Source organism: Rhamphochromis longiceps, linkage group LG4, assembly GCF_057381845.1.
Source record: "Rhamphochromis longiceps isolate RC_006_pf linkage group LG4, R_longiceps_female_GT1.1, whole genome shotgun sequence".
NCBI lineage: Eukaryota > Metazoa > Chordata > Actinopteri > Cichliformes > Cichlidae > Rhamphochromis > Rhamphochromis longiceps.
The window spans coordinates 1,601,893-1,625,956 of NC_140560.1; the positions used below are offsets into that span (position 1 = coordinate 1,601,893).

General features: G+C 43.1%; 1 protein-coding gene across 1 annotated transcript in view; it reads left to right on the top strand.

Moving 5' to 3' along the window:
* The window catches only part of LOC146670762 (junction plakoglobin a-like), a 125,649-nt gene that overhangs the window by 63,512 nt on the left and 38,073 nt on the right, over positions 1 to 24,064 (top strand). Inside the window, exons 5-6 of the mRNA XM_085402832.1 lie at positions 22,042 to 22,295; positions 22,389 to 22,627. Coding sequence (XP_085258958.1) covers positions 22,042 to 22,295; positions 22,389 to 22,627 — 493 coding nt within the window. The remainder of the gene's footprint in view (positions 1 to 22,041; positions 22,296 to 22,388; positions 22,628 to 24,064) is intronic.

The window sequence follows — 24,064 nt, forward strand, 5'->3', positions numbered from 1 at the left end:
GTGGAACCAGCTTCCAGTTTGGATTCAGGAGACACTGGAAGCTGGTTCCACAGAAGCTGGTTCCTAATCTTAAAAAACATTTTAAGATTAGGCTTCAAACTTTCCTCTTTGCTAAAGCATATAGTTAGGGCTGGTGACCCTGAATCCTCCCTTAGTTATGCTGCAATAGGTGTAGGCTGCTAGGGGATTCCCATGATGCACTGGGTGTTTCTTCTTCAGTCATTCCTTTTCACTCACTGTGTGTGTAAATTATTAGTTCTTATTCATCTTTGGCTCGCTTCCACAGCGTGTCTTTATCCTGTCATCCTCCCAACCGGTCACGGCAGATGGCTGCCCCTGCCTTAACCTGCTTGAGGTACTTACAATGAATGGCATTGCTTGCAGTAACACTGTAAAGAATCTTGGAATAATTTTTGACCAGGAAATATCCTTCAGTTTGGATATTAAACAAATATGTGGGACTGCTTTCTTGCAATTACACAGTATATCTAAAATTAAAAATATCATGTCTCAGAGTGATGCTGACAAACTAGTTAATGTTTTTATTACTTTATTACTAGGCTGAACTACTGTAATTCATTATTATCGGGTTGTTCTTAAAGCTTATTCTGAGTTTGACTCCACTATTTGGCTGGGGGAGTTCTGTGTGTCGTGTGCATGCTATTCCCAAGTCTGTCTCTCCAGGTCACAGTCCAAAGACATGCAGTTAGGAGGGCTAGGTTATTTGGTAATTCTAAATTGCTCATAGGTGTGAATGTAAGTGCAAATGGTTGTCTGTCTCTCTGTGTTTGCACTGCAACAGACAGGATGTATCCTGCCTCTGCCCTATGGTAGCTGGGATGGGTTCCCAGTCCATGTATGCTCGTAAAGTTGTAATTTTCAAAGTAGTGACTGATTACTAGGTAGGCAGAACACTATGCTACCATGCACTGTGCCAATAACCTATATATATATATGTGTGTTGATTAAGATGACTAGCTCATCAGGAAAATGTTCTCAAATGTAACAAAGTGTTGAGTAAGTAAGTATTAAGTAAGTATGAATTGTGTTTAAGTACTCATGTTGCAGGGAAATGATTAAGGTTTCTATGGAGTTAGTGAGTTAATTTGTTGGGTACAACTTTCAAAACCATTACAGTGTTGCATATACTAAGGATTTCTTGCGTATTACCTTCCAAAGCTGAGATGGCTGTGTCATCTGTTTTATGATTATTAAGTAATCTATCTAGCAATTATTCCTTTTCCTTGACTACAAAGTACCTTTAATGATGATGCAACCTGAGGCTCCATAATTAATATCATCTACCACCCATTTAGGGCATTTTAAAAATTGGTCTCCAGCTTCAGCAGCAGATGCTTCTATTCTACTTAGTTAATCGCAGCATTTATTCTGCCGTAAAGAGTTTAAATAAACGCATGCGTACTTATAATCCTAATGACTGCATGAACTTCTGGAAATGAAGGTATCAAATTGCATTTTAGGGGTTCAGTTCTTAAATCATCCGGATGGTGAGCAGTGGAACAGCAACAAGTGTTTGTTTGACAGTTGAAAAAGTGCAGGCTGTACACAGTAATCTCTGCGCAGAATAGCTGACTACTTTAGTGGGATCTGCATCCTTAATCACATATTTTCTTTCTAACCTGTGCACAGTAAGTCAGGTGGTGGAGGCACAATTGAGCTGATTTGTGTGTTTGTGTGTTGGACCATCATTTTCTTTTTTTACTGTCAGTTTTGCTATTTTTATTTTGATCAGTTTTTAAACACAGAATAATATGGTTAAGATTCAAAAAGATCACAAATTGGCTTTTCTTTTTATAAGATTAACAATGTGAGAAGCTTTTTTCGGGATTGCCACCACGACAAATCCTACTATATCGAATATGACTGTTTAAAAACTAGCAAAAGTAGGGAAAACTACTTTTCTATAACTGGCAAAGATACACTAATTGCATAACTATTTGTTAAAAACAAGAAACAAATGTAAGCCAGGAGAAAACAAGTTACATGACAAGGGAAATTAATTCCCAAGTACAGTTTTAGATTCAAAGGTTTCTAGACAATGTTGCCAATATCAGTGGCATACACTAAGGTTAAATTAAATGTGGATTTTTACACATTGGCTTGTTCTCTAAGTCCCTGTTTGTAAATTATATTAGGCTCAATCAACATATTATTCTGCCTTACACAAAATGTTAGTTTAAATGAATCAATACCAGTCACACTGACTGTCAGAATTCTCACCTTTGACACCTTTATACATCTTAACTGGAGCTAAACTCTACTCCCACAGCTGATTATCCTGTTAATAGTGTTGAATTATTATGTAGCTCCTCTGAAAAATAAATCCTCGAATCACTTCAGTCAAGTACTTGACCTCATAGTATAATTCTCAAACGCACATCTTAAAGTACATGACACGTGACCTGGAGAGGAAATAGCTTCTTATTTAGAGGGTCTTCATTTGACTTGGAAAATACTTTGTTACCCTATTAACCAAAGGCTGTCCATAAAGCAGGAGCATTTTATTACTTGTCACTGATTGAGGAAAACAGGAACAACCCCGGGTTTCTTCTCAACAGTACCACCAGGCTGCAAAAGAGTCAGAGCTCTGTTAAGTATTCCTTTAACATGACTTTGTGAATTTCTTGACAGAAAAAATTGTAACTATTAGAGTTTTGTTTTTGTTTTGTTTTTACATCTGTGCCACAGATTAAGTACAACAACTCTAATAGCTGCTGATATTTACTTAAATTATTTCTCTCTGATTGATCTTTCTGAATTGACTTTAATTGAATTGACTTTACTTTATTGACTCTTATGGCCTCTGACAGTGCACTCATCTCTGTGCTTGTTCTGTTAAACAGTATTCAATACCAGTGAGTGAAAAATTTGACCACATAGATCAGATTACACCATGGGCATCAACAGAACTGCACTGCAGTGGTTTGGATCATATTCATCTAAAATATTCCTGTTGGTGCATGTAAATGAAAGTACTTTGTACATTATATACAGTATGCTTTCCTAAGACATTATCATTAGAAACACTCCGTACATTTTCAGTGCTATGCAGATGACACCCAGCGTTATTTATCGATTCAGGCAGATGACACAAATTAATTAATTAAACTACAGGAAGGTCCTAAATATATAAAGGCCTGGAAATCTGTAATTTCCTACTAAGGTTATTGAACTCAGTCCTAAAAAAATCTTAGACATTTTGGTAAAAATTATTATGTTAGAGTGGGTCATACAGTCACATTTTCCACCTTATATTTATAAATATAACAATTTGATAAATTTTTTGTGGCATTTTTCTTGTTTGATTATAGAGTCACAAATCCAGAAATAAGATTGGGATGCAGTGTAAGATAGATATGCTAATACACTCAGATGAACTCCAAAGCTCATGAACCCATATTTTATACAGAGGACAATAGAGACCTTCAGAGGCTTCGTTAACACTCTTTAGTATGCCTTCTTTCTTCTTCTTTATTAACAGACTTTTAGGAGAGGAATGCCATCCCCTTGTTTTATTATTTTAATTCATTCCAAATGTTTATAGATGGTGAAAGGTCTGGATTGCAGGTTGTTAGGTTCAGCACATGGACTCTTTTACTATGAAGCCATGGTGTAACAGCTATAGTGTGGCTCGGGAGGTAGAGCAGGTCATCTTTTTGATCGGAAGGTTAGTGGTTTGATTCCTGGCTCCCGCAGGTTGCATGTCAAGTATCCTTGGGCAAGATACTAACCCCCAAGTTGCTCTCTGATGCATCCATCAGAATATGAATGTTAGTTAGAATTCAACTTTATTGTCATTGCACATGTCACAGGTACAAGGCAACGAAATGCAGTTTGCATCCATTAGCTATATCTACCATTAGATATAGATATATTACAAATATATATTAACAATAATATAGATATGTAAGTATATTACAGAAATGGGTCTATTATGGTATGTTATAATGTACACGGTATGAAGTATGTTGTGAATATTCTATAACTATAAGTATGTACAGGCTGTAGTGAGTACAAGCTATGTACAGGATATGAACAGGATATAAATATGAAAAACTATACAGAATATGAAATAAAAAACTTTACAGAATCTGAGATATACAGCTATACAGAAATGGGAACTATGCAAGTTGTAAACAGTTGTAGGGTTAAAAATTATCGTATGTACAGAATGATTATTTACACAGAGCTATACAGTAGTGCACATGTTCTTCACGCCACACTGTGCCATCTTTCGCTGTCTCAGTCCCCAAACAAGCTCTCTTTTTCAGTGTGCCCCGCTGGGCACTGGGTGTGCCCCGCTAAGCGGGGTACTGTGACGGGGCACACCCAGTGCTCTATGATTGGTGCACAATCATCTCTATGATTGTGCACCAATCAGAGCACTGGGTGTTTTTTGTACTGGGTATATATATGACACAATCTCACTGCACTTAGCCTAACCCTTCATTGCCCTGAAGAATTCTGTGGTGTACGGACCTCCTCTCCAAGGAAAGAAAATGCAGAGAAGACTCACTACTCAGCAGGCGTTGGAAATGATCCTGACGGAAGTCGACCCTTGTGACTCGGATGGAGAAGACCTAGAAGTTCAGCCGGATTCGGACTCAGAGCTGTCTGATCAGTCTTCCGGTTAGTTTCATTTCATGTTATTTCCTTTTTCATTTCAAACAAGTAAGTGGATGTAGTTAGTAAGTTTGTTTGACCTTCCCATTGCTCACAATTTGAATTTGTTCACACTGCAGATGAGGAGACTGCTTCTCCACCGAAAAAGAGAGCTTGTTTGGGAACTGAGACAGCGAAAGATGGCACAGTGTGGCGTGAAGAACATGTGGGGACCCGTCTCCCTTTCACCCCAATAGAAGCGTACGCTGCAGATGGAGAGCCAACGGCTAAGGCCAGGAGAAGTATCTCGAGTCGCCTTCAGAGCTTCCTGTGTTTCATCACTCTTGACATGCTTCATAGCATTCAAGAATGGACTATTCAACATGCACAGCAAACGGAGCATGTTCATTGGTTCATGGACCTCCCTGAACTAATGGCATTTATTGCAATTGTCATCTTGCGGGGGGTTTACAGGATTCCATCGGTAAATGACTGCTGGTCAGCAAACCTGGGAAACCCACAGATAATTGGAACTATGGCACGAAACCGCTTCCAAGACATCATGCAACACCTACGCTTTGATGACAAGTCCACCCGCAGTGATCGAGCAAAGACTGATAAGTTCGCTGCAATTTCCAGTGTATGGGGATCATTTGTCACCAACTGCATCATTTGCTACAACCCTGGTCTACATATCACCGTTGATGAACAGCTTTTCCCATCAAAGACTCGGTGCTGTTTCCTGCAGTATATTGCAAGTAAACCGGACAAGTTTGGGATCAAGTTTTGGGTGGCCTGCGACCTAAAATCCAAGTACATTTGCAATGTCTTCCCATATCTTGGCAAGGACCCCAATCGTCCCACTGGGGAGAGACTTTCTGAAAATGTAGTAATGAGGCTGATGGAACCATTCCTAGACAAGGGCAGAAATGTTACCACGGACAATTTCTTCACATCGCTTTCACTTGCGCAAAAACTTCTTGGACGGAAAACCACCATCCTCGGCACAGTCAACAAGATTCGCAGGGAAATTCCTCAATCCACTAGACAGACAGATCGCAATGAATTCACCACTCAGGTATGTTGCAGGTCTTTTGTGGTTCTATGTTTATGTGTTTCATTGTGTGTAAAAGGGCTATGGAAATAACAATTTATCTTATTTCTTAGGTGTTTTCAACCTCTGCTGCCACGCTGACGGCGTATGCGGCCAAACGGAAGAAGACAGTCTATATTCTTAGCAGCATGCACAGCGTGGTTCAGACTGATAACACTACCAAAAGGAAGCCAAACACTGTCACCCTTTACAACAAAACAAAGTGTGGCGTGGATGTGATGGACCAGATGGTTCGGGAGTACACTGTCCGCAAAGGAACACGGCGCTGGCCAGTCGCCGTGTTTTATAACATGATTGACATGGCAGCACTGAATGCACATGTGCTGTATCAAGCATGCACCGGGACGAAGGAAAGACGGGTGGACTTCCTGGTGGAGCTTGCAAGGGAGTTGGCTCGCTCTCATGTAGCTGCGAAGAAGGCAAGAAAAGATCAGTTGCTTCGGACACAACCCTCCACACCGAGCCCTGGAAAAAGGGCCACGTGTCAGGTCAAACACAGATGCAAAAAAAATCAGGCCACTGTGCGATGTGTTCACTGCTACAGGTACACATGTGGTAAATGCAGACGACAGATACCGTGGCAGTGCCAGGATTGTGAGTGATTGCTGAAAATGTTGAAATAAAATAAAGCATATAGAAATAAATTGACTGATATTATAAGAACGAGCAAACAACTTTATTATAGAAGAAGATTATATGAAAATAAAAACAATATAAAAGGAACTTGGGATGTGTTAAACAACTTAATTAAACAAGGATCTTCTGGAACATCATATCCTGAATATTTTACTGATGCAAATGGTGAAAATCACAACATGAGTAATATTGTCGATGGGTTCAATAAATTCTTCATAAATGTTGGCCCCGAACTAGCAGCAGACATCCCGTGTCATAAAAATGAAAATATCAGTAATATAAAATCAAATCCCTTTTCACTGTTCCTCTCAGCTACAAATGAGCAAGAAGTAATAAATATCACATTAAAATGTAAAAGTAAGTCTTCAATGGATTATCATGACATAAATATGTCTGTAGTTAAACAGGTTATTCTGAATATTGCTAGTCCCTTAACATATATCTGTAATTTATCATTTCAGTCCGGTTGTTTTCCAAAAAAAATGAAAATTGCGAAAGTAATACCACTATATAAAAGTAATGACAAACACAGTTTTACCAATTATAGGCCTATTTCTCTACTGCCTCAATTCTCAAAAATTCTAGAAAAACTTTTTAATTCAAGATTAGAAAAATTCCTTGAAAAACATCAAATAATTAATGTTGGTCAGTATGGTTTCAGAACGCAAAGAACCACTTCAATGGCGATAATTGAGGCAGTAGAAGAAATTACTGATACACTGGATAAAAATAAATATGCAGTTGGTATTTTTGTTGACCTCAAAAAGGCCTTCGACACAATCAATCACTCAATTTTACTGGATAAATTGGAAAGATATGGTATTCGAGGGAAAGCTGGTAACTGGTTAAAAAGTTACCTAACAGGTCGGGAACAATATGTTAGCATAGGGCATTACCATTCAGAGAAACTTGGTATTACATGTGGTGTTCCCCAAGGGTCAGTGTTGGGACCAAAACTTTTCAATGTATACATAAATGATATTTTTGATGTTTCTCAAGTACTTAAACTCATACTGTTCGCAGATGACACCAACATATTTTTCAGTAGCGATGATTATACTGATCTTGTAATGACTGTAAACAGGGAGCTAAAATTAATAAAAAAATGGATGGACATAAATAAATTATCATTAAATATAAATAAAACTAAAGCAATGTTTTTTGGTAATTTAAAATATAATATAGAATTACCAATTATCATTGAAGGTGTACCAATTGATAATGTGAGTGAAAACAAATTTTTGGGAGTCATAATTGATAACAAAATTTCATGGAAACCCCACGTCAGACACATAAAAACCAAAATTTCCAGAAGCCTCGCAGTTTTGAACAAAGTGAAGCAATTCCTTGATAAAGATGCACTTCGTACTCTGTACTGTACCCTGGTTCTTCCATATCTTACATATTGTGTGGAAGTGTGGGGAAACACATATAAAAATACAACTAATCCATTAGTCACAGTACAGAAACGAGCACTGCGTATTATTCACAAGGCTGGTTATCTAGATCATACTCACAAACTCTTTCTTCAGGCAAAGTTACTTAAATTCCAGGATCTGGTTAATTACAATACATCCATAATTTTGTATAAAGCTTTTACTAAACTTTTACCGGCAAATTTACAAACTAGATTTGAAATTCGAGAAAAGGTTTATAATGTGAGAGGCTTTGGAGAATTCAAATTACCCAGAACTCGAACAACCCGTAAAGGTTTTTGTGTGTCTGTATGTGGTGTGAGAATCTGGAACAGTCTGAGTTTACAATTGAAACAATGCAAAAATATTCATAGATTTAAATTTCTCTACAAACAGTTGGTCTGGTCACAGTATACTCAATGATGCTTTTAGTGTGCTCTGTAATGTCTGTTCTCTTACCATTGCTGGTATGGATTCCAAAATAAAAAATAAAAAATAAAGTGTGCGTATGTATGTACATATATGTACTTGTGTGTGTAGATATATATGTATGTATATGTATGTGTGTCTGTTACTTGTAGTTATTACTGCCTGTTACCTGTGGTAATGCAATTTATAATTTATATATTCTGTATTCAGTTATGAAGGCTCTAATTGTTGGTTGCGAGCTGCCGCTTAGATGCTTGTATCTGCCCGGGGCTGTTGATGGGTCTGTATGCAATGATGGGCGTAGCTGCGGGAAGTTTATTGTTTTTTTTTGTTGATGAGTGAGTATAGGGGTGGGATTTAATAAGTTTTCTTCGTCCCACTCCTTTTTCAGGCAAGTTTTGTTTTTTGTTTTGTGTATTTTATGTTCAATATAGGTATTTGTTGTGCCTGAAAATGAATAAATAAATGAATGAATGAAATGAAATGTACTCACTCACTTTTTATCATTATTTGTAAATATGTGTACAAATGGTTGGTTTTTTGTACTGTTTTCATCAATAAATGTCAGCAACAAAGGACATACAAAGGACATGTGTTGATTTCTCCCTAAGATGGCAAACTGAAACACTCCACTCCCCCACCCCCTCAATCACTCACCCCCACTCCCCTCCCTCCAGAATTCCTAGGTAACGACCTAATCTACATATGAATGACTAGCCAATTTAGCTTCCACTTCCAGCATTTGACTGCTCTCCGGCTTTTAAAGGTAGAACGGTAGAAGCCTGGCAATCCCAGTGTTAAGATAAATGAGGGTGTGGATAGTTTCTACAGAGGCTGTATAAAGTGCTGGTGGTTGTGAGTGGTGTTTCAGTCCATGTTATTATTGTGTGTTTGAGGGTACAGTTGTCCAGTGTGTGTGTGTGTGTGTGTGTGTGTGTGTGTGTGTGTGTGTGTGTGTGTGTGTGTAGGTGGTTGTGGGTTTTTGTATCTCCAGTCCATGAGTTTAACGTGGGTCAGATGTCAGGAGGCAGAGTTCAGGAGTCTGACAGCTGTGGGGAAGAAGCTGTTCCGGTACCTGGAGGTCTTAGTCCGGAGGCTCCTGTAGCGCCTCCCAGAGGGCAGGAGGGTGAAGAGTCCATGTGATGGGTGACTGGGGTCTTTGATGATTTTCCCAGCTCTTTTCAGACACCGCTTCCTGTAGATGTCTTTTATGGCAGGAAGTGGTGCTCTGGCGATGCGCTGGGCAGTTTTCACGACCCTCTGCAACGCCTTCCGGTCCGAGGCAGAGCAGTTCCCGTACCAGACTGTTATACAGTTGGTCAGGATGCTCTCGATGGTGCAGCGATAGAAGTTCACCAGGATGTCTGAGGACAGGTGGTTCTTCCTCAGAGTCCTCAAGAAGAAGAGGCGCTGGTGAGCCTTCTTGACCAGCTTGGAGCAGTTGGTCGTCCAGGTGAGATCCTCGGAGATGTGGACTCCCAGGAACTTGAAGCTGCTCACACGCTCCACAGCCGTCCCCTTAATGTGGATGGGTGGATGTGGGTCAGCATTCCTCCTGTAGTCCACGATGAGCTCCTTGGTCTTCTCGGTGTTAAGCAGCAGGTTGTTTGTGTCACACCACTCAGCCAGACGATCCACCTCCTCCCTGTAGGCGGCCTCATCGTTGTCACTGAGGAGGCCAATCACCGTGGTGTCATCTGCAAACTTAATGATGGTGTTGGAACCATCAGCAGGTCTGCAGTCGTGGGTGAAGAGGGAGTAGAGGAAAGGGCTCATCACACAGCCTTGTGGTACACCGGTGTTCATTGTGATTGTAGATGAGCAGCGGTTATCCAGCCGGACATGTTGGGGGCGGTTGGTCAGGAAGTCCAGTAACCATTTGCAGATGAGGGAACTGATGCCCAGGTCTGTCAGTTTCCTGATGAGTTGTGAGGGGTGGATTGTATTGAATGCTGAACTGAAGTCTATAAACAGCATTCTGGCGTAGGTGTTGTTGTTGTCCAGGTGTGAGAGGACAGAGTGCAGTGCGATGGAGACTGCATCCTCTGTGCTCCTGTTCTGGCGGTATGCGAATTGGTGGGGGTCCAGGGTGGGGGGGAGACAGGATTTGAAGTGTGCTAGGACCAGCTGCTCTAAGCACTTAGTGATGATGGGGGTGAGTGCTACTGGGCGGTAGTCATTGAGGCAAGATGGGTTGGCGTTTTTGGGTATCGGGACGATGGAGGTGGATTTGAAGCAGGCCGGTACCACAGCATGGGCCAAGGACAGATTGAATATGTCTGTCAGCACTCCTGCAAGCTCCCCAGAACACGCTCTGAGAACACGCCCGGGGATGCCATCAGGACCTGCAGCCTTGTGGACATTGATCCTGCTCAGCACCGCTCCTACATCGGTGGGGGAGAGAGTCAGAGGTTGGTGGTCTGGCGTCACGTCTGCTTTGGTTGTGGTTGTGGGGTTCCCTCGCTCAAAACGAGCATAAAAGTTGTTGAGCTCGTTGAGGAAGGAGACATCAGAGGATGCGGGGGAGGGTTTGGTGGTCCTGTAGTCTGTGATGGTCTGGAGTCCTTGCCACATGCGTCGGGGGTTGGAGTTGGAGAAGTGTTCTTCTACCTTCTTTTTGTAATGTGTTTGGCTTTTTTGATGCCCTTCTTTAGCTTAGCTTTGGCTGTACTGTAGGCGTGTGCATCTCCTGACCTAAAGGCAATGTTGCGGGCCTTCAGGAGGAGACGAACATCCCGGTTCATCCAAGGCTTCTGGTTGGGGTACATGGATCCGTTTCTGGGTGGTGACACTGTCTGTGGTTTCGGAGATGTACTCCAGTACAGATGAGGCGTACTGGTCCAGGTCTGTGTGGGTGAACATATTCCAGTCTGTGTTTTTAAATCTGTCCTGGAGCACTGCGTCTGTCCCCTCTGGCCACACTTTAATTGTCCTCACAGCAGGTTTCACACGTTGGATGAGTGGTGAATAGGGCTTTGGAGTTGACGTCACACCGCAATGCATTATGGGAGCGCAGCGCCATTTTCGGGGTCTACGAATCAAACCAAACACACTGTGTTGGAACAACGACTACAAGAAAGATGCTTAAAAGCAGCTCAAAAGAGAATGAACTGTATAGAGACCGATTTCATTCAGAGGCGAAGCAGCGGTACTTGCAGAAAATAGCGTGCATTGGAAATGTGAACCCGTATGAAATAAGGCCGTGGAGTAGAAACCCTGAAGACCAACCGCTATTGACGTAGCCTGACATATTCTCGTACCTTGTCTGTGGAGTCAGCGCGTACAAGTCGTCATTCAAGCAAAGGTAAGTCAGCTCGAGTACTGCGAGTGAAATGCGTTTGATTTCCCTGCAAACATTCAGATTAGTGCAGCATAAATTCATTCATGAGGGGAAATGACAGTGAGAACATGTGGAGGCTGTTAGGTGGATAACATAATGAGTTCAGTGCACTGATGTGACACTGTCCTGAAGGATTGTTATTCTTTATGGTTAAAGAAATTGCACTAATTTATTAATGTTTATTATAAATAATCCTTATTATACATCTTGCTTCCATGTTTGTATCTTGTGTCACTAAAAATACATTTTATTTTAATTTTATATATTGATCAATGACCTGCAGAATCTCCTTATCATATTAAGTGATTCATAATTGTCACTTTATGCTTTCTCCATCTCTAAAGTGATGACATCCTTGCATTACATCCTTTAGGTTCATTTTCTGCAGGCAGGTTTCTGACAGAGAACAGGCAGATTTAGAATATAACATGCAGCGTTCTATAGATGGACACATAAAAAAATGAAAAATTACATGTATGTGCTAACTTTCTAAACACTTTGTTACATTTATGATAAAGTAGATTAAACACATTTACGTCGGCCTTGGCTCATTAGTTCTTGTCTTTAAATGAACTTTGTCTGTGTGTGTTTCAGGTCCTGCACTCTCAAAGACTGAATGAACCAGCATTGCAGCCATGGGTCACTGTGAGCATCACAGGGAAGGTTGAAGCCGCCCGCTGCACCTGTAAGGCCGGAGTCGCAGAGACCTGCAGCCATGTCGCTGCTCTTCTGTTTAATGTAGAAGCAACAGTGTTGATCTGTGGCACAAGGACTGTTACAGATGAACCTGCATACTGGGTTTTTCTGGGTAATATGACCAAGATACAGCCAGAGGTTGGCCATAAGATAGACTTCTCCTCTTCAGCTGCCCAAAAAAAAGGCTCTTGATCAAAACATAAACAGACCATCTGTAGTGACAGGTAAAAGGAGGGGTCCTCAAAACAGAAAAATCCCACCTGCTACTTTGGAGGAGTTGTCACTGCTATTGGATACTTTGCTGGAACACAGTAAAGCTGTGGGTTGTGGGAATGACCCATAATGTTTTATCTAGGGGTCTAGATTTATGCCTGTAGTGCACTGTCATGTAAATAATTTGCATTTACTGAATATATACTGACTGAGTCCCACTGTTCAAAAGTTGAATAAAGAAACAAACTAATTTTTGCCTCTTTTTTTTTTTTATTGAAACCACCTTATAGAACATCACATCAGTTACAATGTAGAATCCATGTCATTTATAGTTTACAAATGACAAAATGTTTACACAAAATCATGAGTGTTTACATGACATCACCCACTACTAACATTATTTACTGTATCTTTTGAAAAAATACAGCAATTTTAACAGCACAATACTTAAGAATATTTAACAGGAGCAGGTTTCATTCTTCCCTGGTTTTATTATCACACTGTTCATCAAAACGGCAGCAAACCTTCACCATCTTATCATATATATCATATTTCATATTTCACCATCTTATCCAGAAGGGTCACCTCTTCACCCTCACATGGAAGAAGTAATCTGATTGGCATGGTGGTATGTTTGCAGCAGGTCTGTTCTGCCCTCGCACTTAACTAGGCAGACAGACAACCATCATCCCATGTAGAAAAACCACACCGTTGTTCCTTTCTGGTGGATTTATTTGATTGGATGCATAGCATGGCTTTGTCGAAATACATGAATGGATGAATGGTAAAAAGACTGTGCTGGCTTAAGAGGTAGCATAGGCAGGCACAGGAGTAGCAAACTGTCCTTCTCCCGTTAGACAGGAAGTAATGAGAAGTAGCACTTCCGGTAGAATGTCAAAATAAAATGAACAGTGTGCCAGAAACGAATAAAGATTGCATGAACTTGTATAACACTACATAACATGAGTGGTGACTCTTAAGGAGCCAGAACACTCCCCGCCTGACATCGGTAAGATGTCACACTTGTACCCAAACTAAACTTGTTGCACAGCAGCTGATACAAGAAGAACAACGTCTGTGACTGGCCTAAAGTAAACTTTGGCTTTACCATCTTTCACCACCTTGACTTCTACCTTCCTGACAAGTCCGTCACTACTAGGATGAACCTTTGCAATCACCCCCATGGGCCACTGATTTCTCTTCACGAGAGGATCTTTCAGGAGGACCACATCCCCCTGCTGCAGGTTTGGTCTGGTGGAATGCCACTTGCGGCGGCATTGCAGTGTTGATAAGTACTCCTTACGCCAGCGATGGCAGAAAGAGTTGGCCAGACTCTGAACTCTTTTCCACTGTTGCCTGTAGAGGTCCTTCTCCCCGAAGTCACCTAAGGGTGTTGGAGGTGCACCAACTTTTTGCGTGAGGAGTGTGGCGGGAGTAAGGATGCACGGAACATCGGGATCACTTGACACTGGAACCAGCGGCCGTGCGTTGATGATGGCGGCCACCTCTGCCATGAAGGTGATCAGGACGTCGTGCGTGAGGGGCCTGGAACCAAGTTGAGCGAGCTGGGAGTCTAATATCTTACGTGCCACTCCTATCATCCGCTCCCAACTGCCCCCCATGTGAGAAGAGTAGGGAGGGTTGAAGACCCAACTACATCCATGATCATTTAAGAAGGATTTAACACGTGGGTCACAAGGAATCCTTTTGTCAAACCCTAGCTCCCTGGAGGCTCCTGTGAAGTTAGTTCCACAATCCGATCTCAATTGCTTTGCAGGTCCTCTGACTGAAAAGAACCTGCGGAGAGCGTTAATGAAGCTAGACGTGTCCATCCCCTCTATGATCTCAAGGTGAACTGCCCTTGTGCTCATGCAGGTGAACATCACTGCCCATCGTTTGCTGCTGGCAAGTCCGCCCCGAGTACGACGAGAGGCAACCGACCATGGCCCGAACACATCTATGCCTACGTAAGAGAATGGAGGCTCAGCACTAAGGCGTTCTGCAGGAAGATCTGACATTTTTTGGAACTGTGTTACTCCCCTTAGCTTGCGACAAACTACGCATGAGTAAATGAGGCTGCTGATCTGGCGTTTACCTCCTAAGACCCAGTAACCTGCGGATCTTAAAGCACCCTCTGTAAGATGACGCCCCTGGTGCCTGACCCTTTCATGGTAATAGCGGACTAACAGGTTAGTTACATGGTGTTTGTGCGGCATAATCAAGGGGTGTTTTTCTGCGGACTCAAGGTCAGAATGAAGAAGGCGTCCGCCAAGCCTCAGGAGGCCTGATTTGTCAAGGTAGGGAGAAAGCTTTAAGAGAGGGCTTTTCTTTGGGATGTCCTTCCTTGACTCTATTTGTTTGAGCTCCTCTGGGAAGCTTTCTTGTTGGACTGCTTTTATAACCGTCTCTCTTGCTTGCTCAAAATCTGAGGTAGTGAGTTCATGACATATATGCCATCCCTTACATTGTCCGCCTGATTGCTTTACCTCAAAGGTGCGTGCAATGTGTGCCAAACGTGCAACTGCCCTGGTAAGGGACTGCCAGCTGGAGAAAGATTCTAAGTTTGCAGTCTTTAAACAGGGGTATGATGTTTGAATGGTGGCAGTGATCAAGGGACGAACTTCAATGTCTGAGTCGGGGTTTTGAAGTTGGAATGTACCTGATGAGTTGCTCTGTAAGGGCTTTAAGGGAAACTCCGGCCCTTTCAACCATGTGCTGGACAACAGTTTTTCGGCAGGTAGAGATCTGGATCCGTGATCGGCCGGGTTGTGCACCGAGGGTACATAGCCCCACTGAGTTGGTACTGTTGCTCGTCTGATGCGTTGCACCCGGTTGTTCACGAAAACGTGAAATCTTCTTGCCTCATTGTAGATATAGCCAAGAACGACTTTGCTGTCGGAGAAGAAGCGCATGTTACTAATCTGAATGTCCATTTCATCTCTGATTAGTTCCCCAACTTCCACCGCTAACACCGATGCACACAGCTCGAGCCTGGGAATGGTAAGATCGGGCTTGGGGGCAAGTTTGGCTTTCCCGAATATGAACGCAAACTCTGTCTCACCATTTTTGTTCGTTAACTTCAGGTAAGCCACGGCTGCAATAGCCTGGGTTGATGCATCACAGAAGACACAGATTTCTCTGTGCTTCGCACCAAGAAAGGAGAAGGAGCAGTATGGCCTTGGGATACGGATTTGCTCGAGTTGTTTGAGAGCATTCTTCCATTCTGACCACTCCTTAAACATGCCCTCTGGAAGAGTCTCATCCCACCCACAAGTCTCTTTTGTCAGCTCCCGCAACAGTGCCCTCCCCTTGATGCTCACTGGCACTGCAAACCCCAGCGGGTCAAAAAAGCTGTTGATAGTGGACAGAACACCTCTTTTCGTGTAAGGCTTTTCGGCTTGAGAGACTCTGAATGTGAAGGTGTCGCCTTCAATGTCCCAACATACTCCTAAGCTTCTCTGCATTGGAGGAAACTCTGTGTTGAAATCTATGTCCTTGAGCCCGCTTGCCAAGTCTACAGTAGAGAATGCTTTCATGACATTTGGGCTGTTTGAAGCTATTTTGTGGAGCCTCAGGTTGGACGCAGCGAGCAGCTCCTGTGTGTCTTTGAGGAGCTTAATTGCCTCTGACTCAGTAGGGAGGGATTTGAGTCCATCGTCGACATAGAAATGTCTTTGAACAAACTGTTTGGCCTCAGAATAGTGCTGTGTGTCGAACAGGTGTGCTGCCTTTCTCAGACCGAAAATTGCCACCGCTGGAGAGGGGCTGTTGCCGAACACGTGCACTTTCATTCTGTACTCGACAACTGGCTCTCTTGGGTCATTGTTGCGGTACCAAAGGAACCGGAGGAAGTTCCTGTGGTCTTCTCGCACCTGAAAGCAGTGGAACATTTGTTGTATGTCCGCTGTGACAGACACCGTTTCTTCTCTGAAACGGATGAGCACCCCAATCAGACTGTTATTCATATTTGGACCTTTGAGCAGCACATCATTTAAGGACACTCCCTGAAACTTAGCACTTGAGTCAAATACCACCCTGATGTTCCCGGGCTTCTGCGGGTGATAAACGCCAAAGAAGGGCAGATACCAGCATTCTTCTCCTTCTTCGAGAGCTGGTGCTGGTTCGGCGTGATCCCTGTCAAACAACCCCTGCATAAAATCCATAAAATGTCTCTCCATCTCAGGGCGTTTATTTAATGTGCGGCGCAACGACTCTAAGCGGCTGAGTGCTTGGTTTCTGTTGTTTGGGAGGTGGGTTCTCGGTGTACGGAAAGGAAGTGGAGCTGTCCAGCTATTTGCATCGTCTTGGTAAAAGTCTCTTTCCATAATTTCCAGAAAGGCTTGGTCCTCAAAGGAAGGGGCTAGCTCTTCGTCCTTTTCACTTTGCTGGAATATGTGTTTCCCTATTTGACATGAACTGTGAGTGTTCCAGGATTTGTTGTGTGACTGCTCTTTGACATGAAAGCTGTTTTGACAGGGTGTTAGGAGACTTGGACGCCCGTTCTCTAGAACACTCGTTCTGTATGTGCCTATGATGGCTGGCTTATGGGCTCCTCCTAGGCATACATCACCTACAATAACCCACCCAAGTGCAAGTCTCTGGGCAAATGGAGCATTGACTGATCCATTCACTCGTTCATACACTTTGTGCACTTGTATTATGTCTCGGCCTAACAGCAACATAATGTCAGCCTCAGGGTCTAGGGGCTGCATATGATCTGCTAGGTGTTTGAGGTGTTGATGGGCTAGGGCAATCTCTTGCGTTGGTATTTCATTCTTGTTGTCTGGGAGTCACACTCGAGCAAAGAAGGCAGAGGAGAGCTGAACTGGCCATCAACAGACTGTATAAAGAGGTTCTCAGCTAAGCGGCCATTTGTAGTGGAAACCCCTGTACATGTCTTAAGTGTGTATGGCGCTAGGTTGCTCATTGGGATGCCAAAGGTGTCGAAAAGATTTGACTTCGCTAATGACCTATTGCTCTGGTCATCTATGATAGCGTAAACCTTGACCTTTTTGTCTGGATGCCCCTTTGGATAAATGTAGGCTTGACATATTTTGGAGCAGGAACGCCCCCCACCTAAGTCCCCACAAACTTGAGTGCATGCTGAGCTAGTCTCCAAGTCTAGGCTACTCTCCCCGCCATGCTCCTCCCTGTCCTGGTCTGGGGCAATGTTTTGAGCTTTTGTGTTTTGTGTCCATGGAGCTGGACCTGCATGCAGCGCTGCAACGTGTTTGTTGCTGTTGCACTCTAGGCAAGTAATCTCTTCCTTACAGTCTTTAGCTTGGTGAGCTGAGGAATTGCAGCACCTAAAACAGATGTTGTGTTCCCTGAGGTATGCCTTACGCTCATCTAGTGTCTTTTCCCTGAAACCTCTACACTTCTTTAACGGGTGCGGTTTCTTGTGGATGGGACACAGTTTGTTTGTGAACTCACTCGTGCTGCCTAAGTTTGGTTTGTGAGTTTTGTTTACCTCTGTTTTGTGGACGGCAACAGGCGGTCTTGACTTGGCAAATCTTGTATAGTGGTTGTCGTGAGTTGTTGGATAGGATGTGGGACCTGATACAGTAGACTTAAAACTGGGGTCGTTTCTCATTTTCGCTTCATCTTGTATGAAGCGACAGAAGAATGAGAATGGAGGGAAATATACATCATGTCTCTGCTTGTATTTAGTCCCCTCTGACATCCACCTGTCTTGAAGATTTGTTGGCAACTTATCAACTATCGGGGCAATGCCACGTGATGTGTCCAAATACACTAGCCCAGGTAAAGAGCCGTCTGATTTGGCTGCATCAATTTCAGAAAGTAGGTCGCCAAGTTCTCTGAGATTCTGAGGGTCTTTGTTTGACACTCTAGGAAAGCGTTCAAGTCTGTCAAGGAGCGACTTCTCAATAGCCTCTGGGGTGCCATAACATTCTTGTAGCCGTGTCCAAACTCTGCTGGATTGTTGAGATTGACAGAGCGTATACGTTTGGCATGCTTAGACGACTCTTCTCCAAGCCACCGGGTGAGCAAATCTAACTGTTCGCTAGGCTTTAAGCTTAACCCTTCAATAGCGTTACAGAAAGAAGCTCTCCATGCCCAGTAGTCCTCTGCTCTGTTCGTAAACTTTGTCAGACCGTCTGCCACCAATTCTCTTTTTGCCAGAAACTTAGCGAGATTAGCAAAGTCACTGTTCCCGTTGTTGATTTGCGTTGGCTGGAAAGGTGGAGTGTAAGGGGAAAAGCTCATAGGTTGCGGTGTGGTACTTACATACCTTTGGCCACATTTTTCTTGGGTATCAGCAGCTGGTGTCAGATGGCTGCCAATCTCATATTTGATGTCCTGTTGATTTACCTGTGGGACATATTGAGGTGAAGTGGCTGGATCGGGGATTGGACTGATGTCACATTGTTTTATCGGCGTAAAGTGTTTGGGGTCCGGCAAGTCTTCTCTGCGATGCTCTGGTGAAGAATATCCAAGATAACTCTGTAGTCTGTATGACTGGGTTGAAGCTGGAAGCTGGAGTAGAGCGTGAGAGTTCAGCGCTGGTTGTGAGTTCTCTTGACCCTGTCGTGATTCCCCATATTGTTTTTCTGACACACGAGATGACCACATTTCCCCGCTTACCTCCTCTGCTATTGCTGCTTCAAATACATTGGCTTCAGCGAGCGCAGCTTCTGCTTCCTTTTCTTCTTTTAGTGCTTTTAATGTAGCACTTAACTCTGCTTGCCTCATTTTCACCTCAATCTCCCGTCGTGTAAACTCTGCTCTGGCGCGTGCTGCTTCGGCCTTTGCCCGTGCTTCGACTGCTGCTTTGGCGAGTGAGCTGCGGGATCTGGATGTAGATCCAGAGCAGGTGGACCGTACCTCCAGCTGCTCCTCCTCTGCTGACAGCATAGTGGCGTCTGGGTCAGATGTCTGGAAGACTGCCTCCTGAAGTAGCCGTTTCGCCACTCTTTTTACTGTTCTGCCCTCGCACTTAACTAGGCAGACAGACAACCATCATCCCATGTAGAAAAACCACACCGTTGTTCCTTTCTGGTGGATTTATTTGATTGGATGCATAGCATGGCTTTGTCGAAATACATGAATGGATGAATGGTAAAAAGACTGTGCTGGCTTAAGAGGTAGCATAGGCAGGCACAGGAGTAGCAAACTGTCCTTCTCCCGTTAGACAGGAAGTAATGAGAAGTAGCACTTCCGGTAGAATGTCAAAATAAAATGAACAGTGTGCCAGAAACGAATAAAGATTGCATGAACTTGTATAACACTACATAACATGAGTGGTGACTCTTAAGGAGCCAGAACAAGGTCCCTTGTGTAGCACTGGAACCCAGTCACGATGTTTCATCCATTTCATAGGCTGGTTTGCTGCAATAATGCCAAATAATTAGCATCTGTATAGATAGAAGATAGTTCTGCAAAATCACTCAGTAGGATGTTTGTTCTAATTTGCTATGACCTCAGAGCGCATCGAAAATAAAACTAATAGGCTATAAAGAGTGATATGAACATATTTAGAACTTACCGGAATGAAAATGTCTGGAGCACCAACAGATATCTGGAGATGGAAGAGAACTGGATATCAGCTCGTCTCACAGCTGCTATCCAGGCTAGACGCCTTCGTTTGGTAACATCAATACACGAGCTGCCTCATGTTGCTTCCAGGTTGGGAAAGAATGAAAAGATAAACCATTTTCAACCTTATTCTCTTGCCGGTGTTGTGTGTGACTTCGCTCCCTTTTCACTTGCGCTAGACCCCCAAAATGGCGGATCGGGCCAAAATCCTTTCCACGCCCACCCCCCGTGACATCACGCTCCAAAGCCCTATACCTAGGTGTGAGGAACAGGGAGAGATGGTCCGATTGTCCAATGTGGGGGAGGGGTGTGGCTTTGTAGGCTCCAGCCAGGTTGGAATAAACATGGTCTAAAGTCTTGTCCCCTCTGGTGTGGCAGGAGACATGTTGGTGGAATCTGGGGAGGACTGTCTTTAAGTTGGTGTGGTTGAAGTCGCCAGCAACAATAAAAGCAGCCTCGGGGTGTTTATTCTGGTGTTTGTTAATGGCTGCAGAAAGTTCTTTCATGGCCAACCTAGCATTAGCGTCGGGGGGGATATACACGGCAGTGAGTATGATAGAAGTGAGTTCTCTGGGGAGATAATAAGGTCTGCATTTGACCATTAAAAACTCCGCATTAGGTGAGCAGTGACTCTCAGTAGTAGTGGAGTTCATGCACCAAGCATTGTTAATATAAATGCACAAACCTCCACCTCTGGTCTTGCCGGAGTCATCTGCTAGCCGGTCGGCTCGGTGTGTGTGGCGTCCTACTAACTCGATAGCATTGTCCGGACAGCTTTTGTTCAGCCATGTTTCGGTGAAAAACATGACATTTGAGTCCATAATCCGTCTGTTGTTAGTGATGGAGAGCCGTATCTCATCCATTTTGTTTGCCAGAGAACGGACGTTGGTGAGGAAAATACTGGGTAAAGGCAGCCGGTGTGGTGTTAGCTTTAGCTTAGCCCGTAGCCCTCCGCGCCTACCTCGCCTTTGTTTACGATCTCGGTGCCGTCTGTGTGCACTTCCACCCGGCCGGGGAGAGTGGGCAGCCTCCGGTGTTCTGGAGATCTCTGGGATGAGTCAGAGATCGGCGATAAAACTGTTGGAGTTATGAGTCCAGATGTCCAGAAGCTCTTGTCTGCTGTAGGTCAGCAATTCTGGATGAATAATCTGATGAAAAGTAGATAAAAAACCGCTAAATAGCAGATTCTGGAGAGACACTGAGCCTCACGTTGTTCACGCGCCACCATCTTGGTCACCAGTAGTTAGTGAGCACTTAAAAGCATAGAAGGAAGTGCTTGTGTGAATGGGTTTTCATGGGTGAATGTGGTGAATTGCTCTTCGAGTGCTCCAGGAAAGTAGAAAAGCACTATACAAAAATCAGTCCAGTTGCCATTTAGTCCAGTATGTGGTTTAGCATTGTCCTGCTCTAATATGTCTTGATGAAAGCATATGGTGTTCTAAAATTTATATATACCTTTAAATAATATAATAATATATATAATATAATAATTTTATATATACCTTTGAGCATCGATGGTGCCTTTCCAAACAAACTGGTAATTGCATATACACTAATGCAACCCCTTACCACAATGGAGGCAGACTTTGAACTGATTGCTGATGGACCTTCTCTTCTTTAGTCCAGAGGATCTTTTCCATAAAATAATTACAATTTTTGATTCGTCTGACCATAGAAAAGTTTTTGAAGAGCAAGGAGGTCCTGTGTTAAACTCTTTTTTAAAATCCTGTAAATGCGATAAGTTGATTGATACCACAGGCACGTCTGCTAGAAGGGTAAGGGGTAACACAGGCGGTTGCCAGTATTTTCCAGCCTTCTGTTGTGCCTGTGCCAACTTCTTTGAGATGTGTTCTTGTCACCAAGTTCAAAATGAGCTCATGTTTTTCCTGAAATAAAATGTTGTAGCTTGAGCATTTGATTTGCTTTTTTAAATTCTTCTACTGATGGCATATGGGTTTATGAGATTTGCAGTTTACACACACTGTACCATAACTCTTGTTGCCATCTCCCTCCAACAGATTTAGAAGCTCAGTACTCTCTTACCCGGGCTCAGCGGGTCAGGGCTGCCATGTTTCCAGAGACTCTGGTAGAAGGGGAGGCAGCCATGCCTGTCCAGTCAGATCCCTCACAGCAGAGCAATGTGCAACGACTGGCTGAACCTTCTCGGCTGCTAAAGACAGCTCTCGTCCACCTGATAAACTACCAAGATGATGCTGAACTGGCCACCAGGGCAGTGCCAGAACTCACCAAGTTGTTGGGAGACGAGGATCCGGTACAGAGCTCACACAATCAATTACTAAGGATTAGCTTGTTGAACACCAAGGAAACAGTGTTTTTTTAGATGGCTAGCTTCTTTATTTTCTAGGTTGTCGTGAACAAGGCGGCCATGATTGTCAACCAGCTAACCCGTAAGGAGGCCAGTCTCCGCGTGCTGGTGCAGTCTCCAGCCATGGTGGCATCCGTGGTGTGTGCCATGACGACAACAACTGACATGGAGACGGCACGTTGCACAGCCAGTGTGCTTCACAGCCTATCGCACCAGAGGGAGGGACTGCTGGCCATATTCAAGGCTGGAGGGATACCAGCACTGGTCCGAATGCTAAGGTACAAATACTTAGATTGTTGTTATTAGAATTATGTTCAATGATTTTGCCTTGTCAGCACTTAGGCTAAAACATTATGCCAAACTGCCTTCTATACACCAGAGGCTTTGCTATACTTGGTAGCAGAATCTGGCAAATTGTGTCCTGTTATCTGGACGTAGTGATTATGCTCATTGTCAACGTGGTTTGGCAACGTTACCTTGAATCTAAACCTTGTACATCTGTTGCAAGCAGGACTTTAAAGTATTGAACATTTCAGTGCTTGAAATATGTTTTAAGGGCTTTGCAGAAAAAATGGCTGGGAATGACGTTCATGAAATGAAGTACATAAAGATGAAATAATAATGAACATTTCTAGTACTATAATTGATACAAATAAAAAATAACAATTTGTACAATTATAAATAAGGCAAGCATATGGCAACTTAAAATACTTACATACTGAAAAGCAAAACACAGAGGAAGGCCATTACAAATGCTCTAAATATGAATCTTTGACTTATTAATGTCCAGTCCAAGATGTAAAAAAAAACCCAAACAAACTGCTGGTCATTTTGAATACAGCACTTACTAAGAATGCAACCACCAACTTTCTTTTACACTTTTCACTGATTGTCTATTTGTCTCTAAACAGAAAATAGTTAAGAAAAAGGCAACATCAATGCTAAACCCCAACACCGTACAAAATATGGGACAGCCAGGAGCAAGGAAAGAAAAAACTAAGGAAAAACAAAGCTCAGACACACACATGCATGAGGAATGGGGGAGGCCAGAGCAAAGAACTCAGACAAACTGAGGGAATAAATAAACAAACTGCTGAGGGCAACAGGAGAGGACATTTGTACCTAACTGGGATGTAAAATTAAATAAAAAGCACAAGAGACAAAGGTCTAACAAAATAAAACAGGAAGTAAGTGAACTTGGAACAGTAATGTGGACTTGAGAACAAAGGTAGAGCAGGCATGCACACGTTCGGACAACAATGTTAATTGTACTAGACCGTCCTTTCTGTAGAAATACAAGTAAAGTTTTCTGGCAGAAATCAGACGTCTAGATGTTTGAAAGGCTGACAAAGTCCACACACAGCCAGGTCCTGTACTGTACTGTCATTTGAAAGACTGAGGTTTGTGTCTTTTATGAAACTATTGAAATATAATTGCTAGATTCATTTGAGTGGTTTTCATTTAATTACATTTAGCTAGACAGCAGAAATATCTGCTCAAGTTAAATATTCAGTTTAACATTATCCACCTTAACGTGGCTATGGTTATGGGAAGATCAGTCACTGTGCAACCGCAGTGAGAGCTTGGTCCCCATTTAGGCAATACGTTGGACCCATTCCACCCATTCACAACAACAGTCACCTCTAGCTGAACCAGGTTTAGGGAGGGGCAGCCATCTGCCGCTACCGGTTCAGGGTAATTGGAAGAAGGCAGAT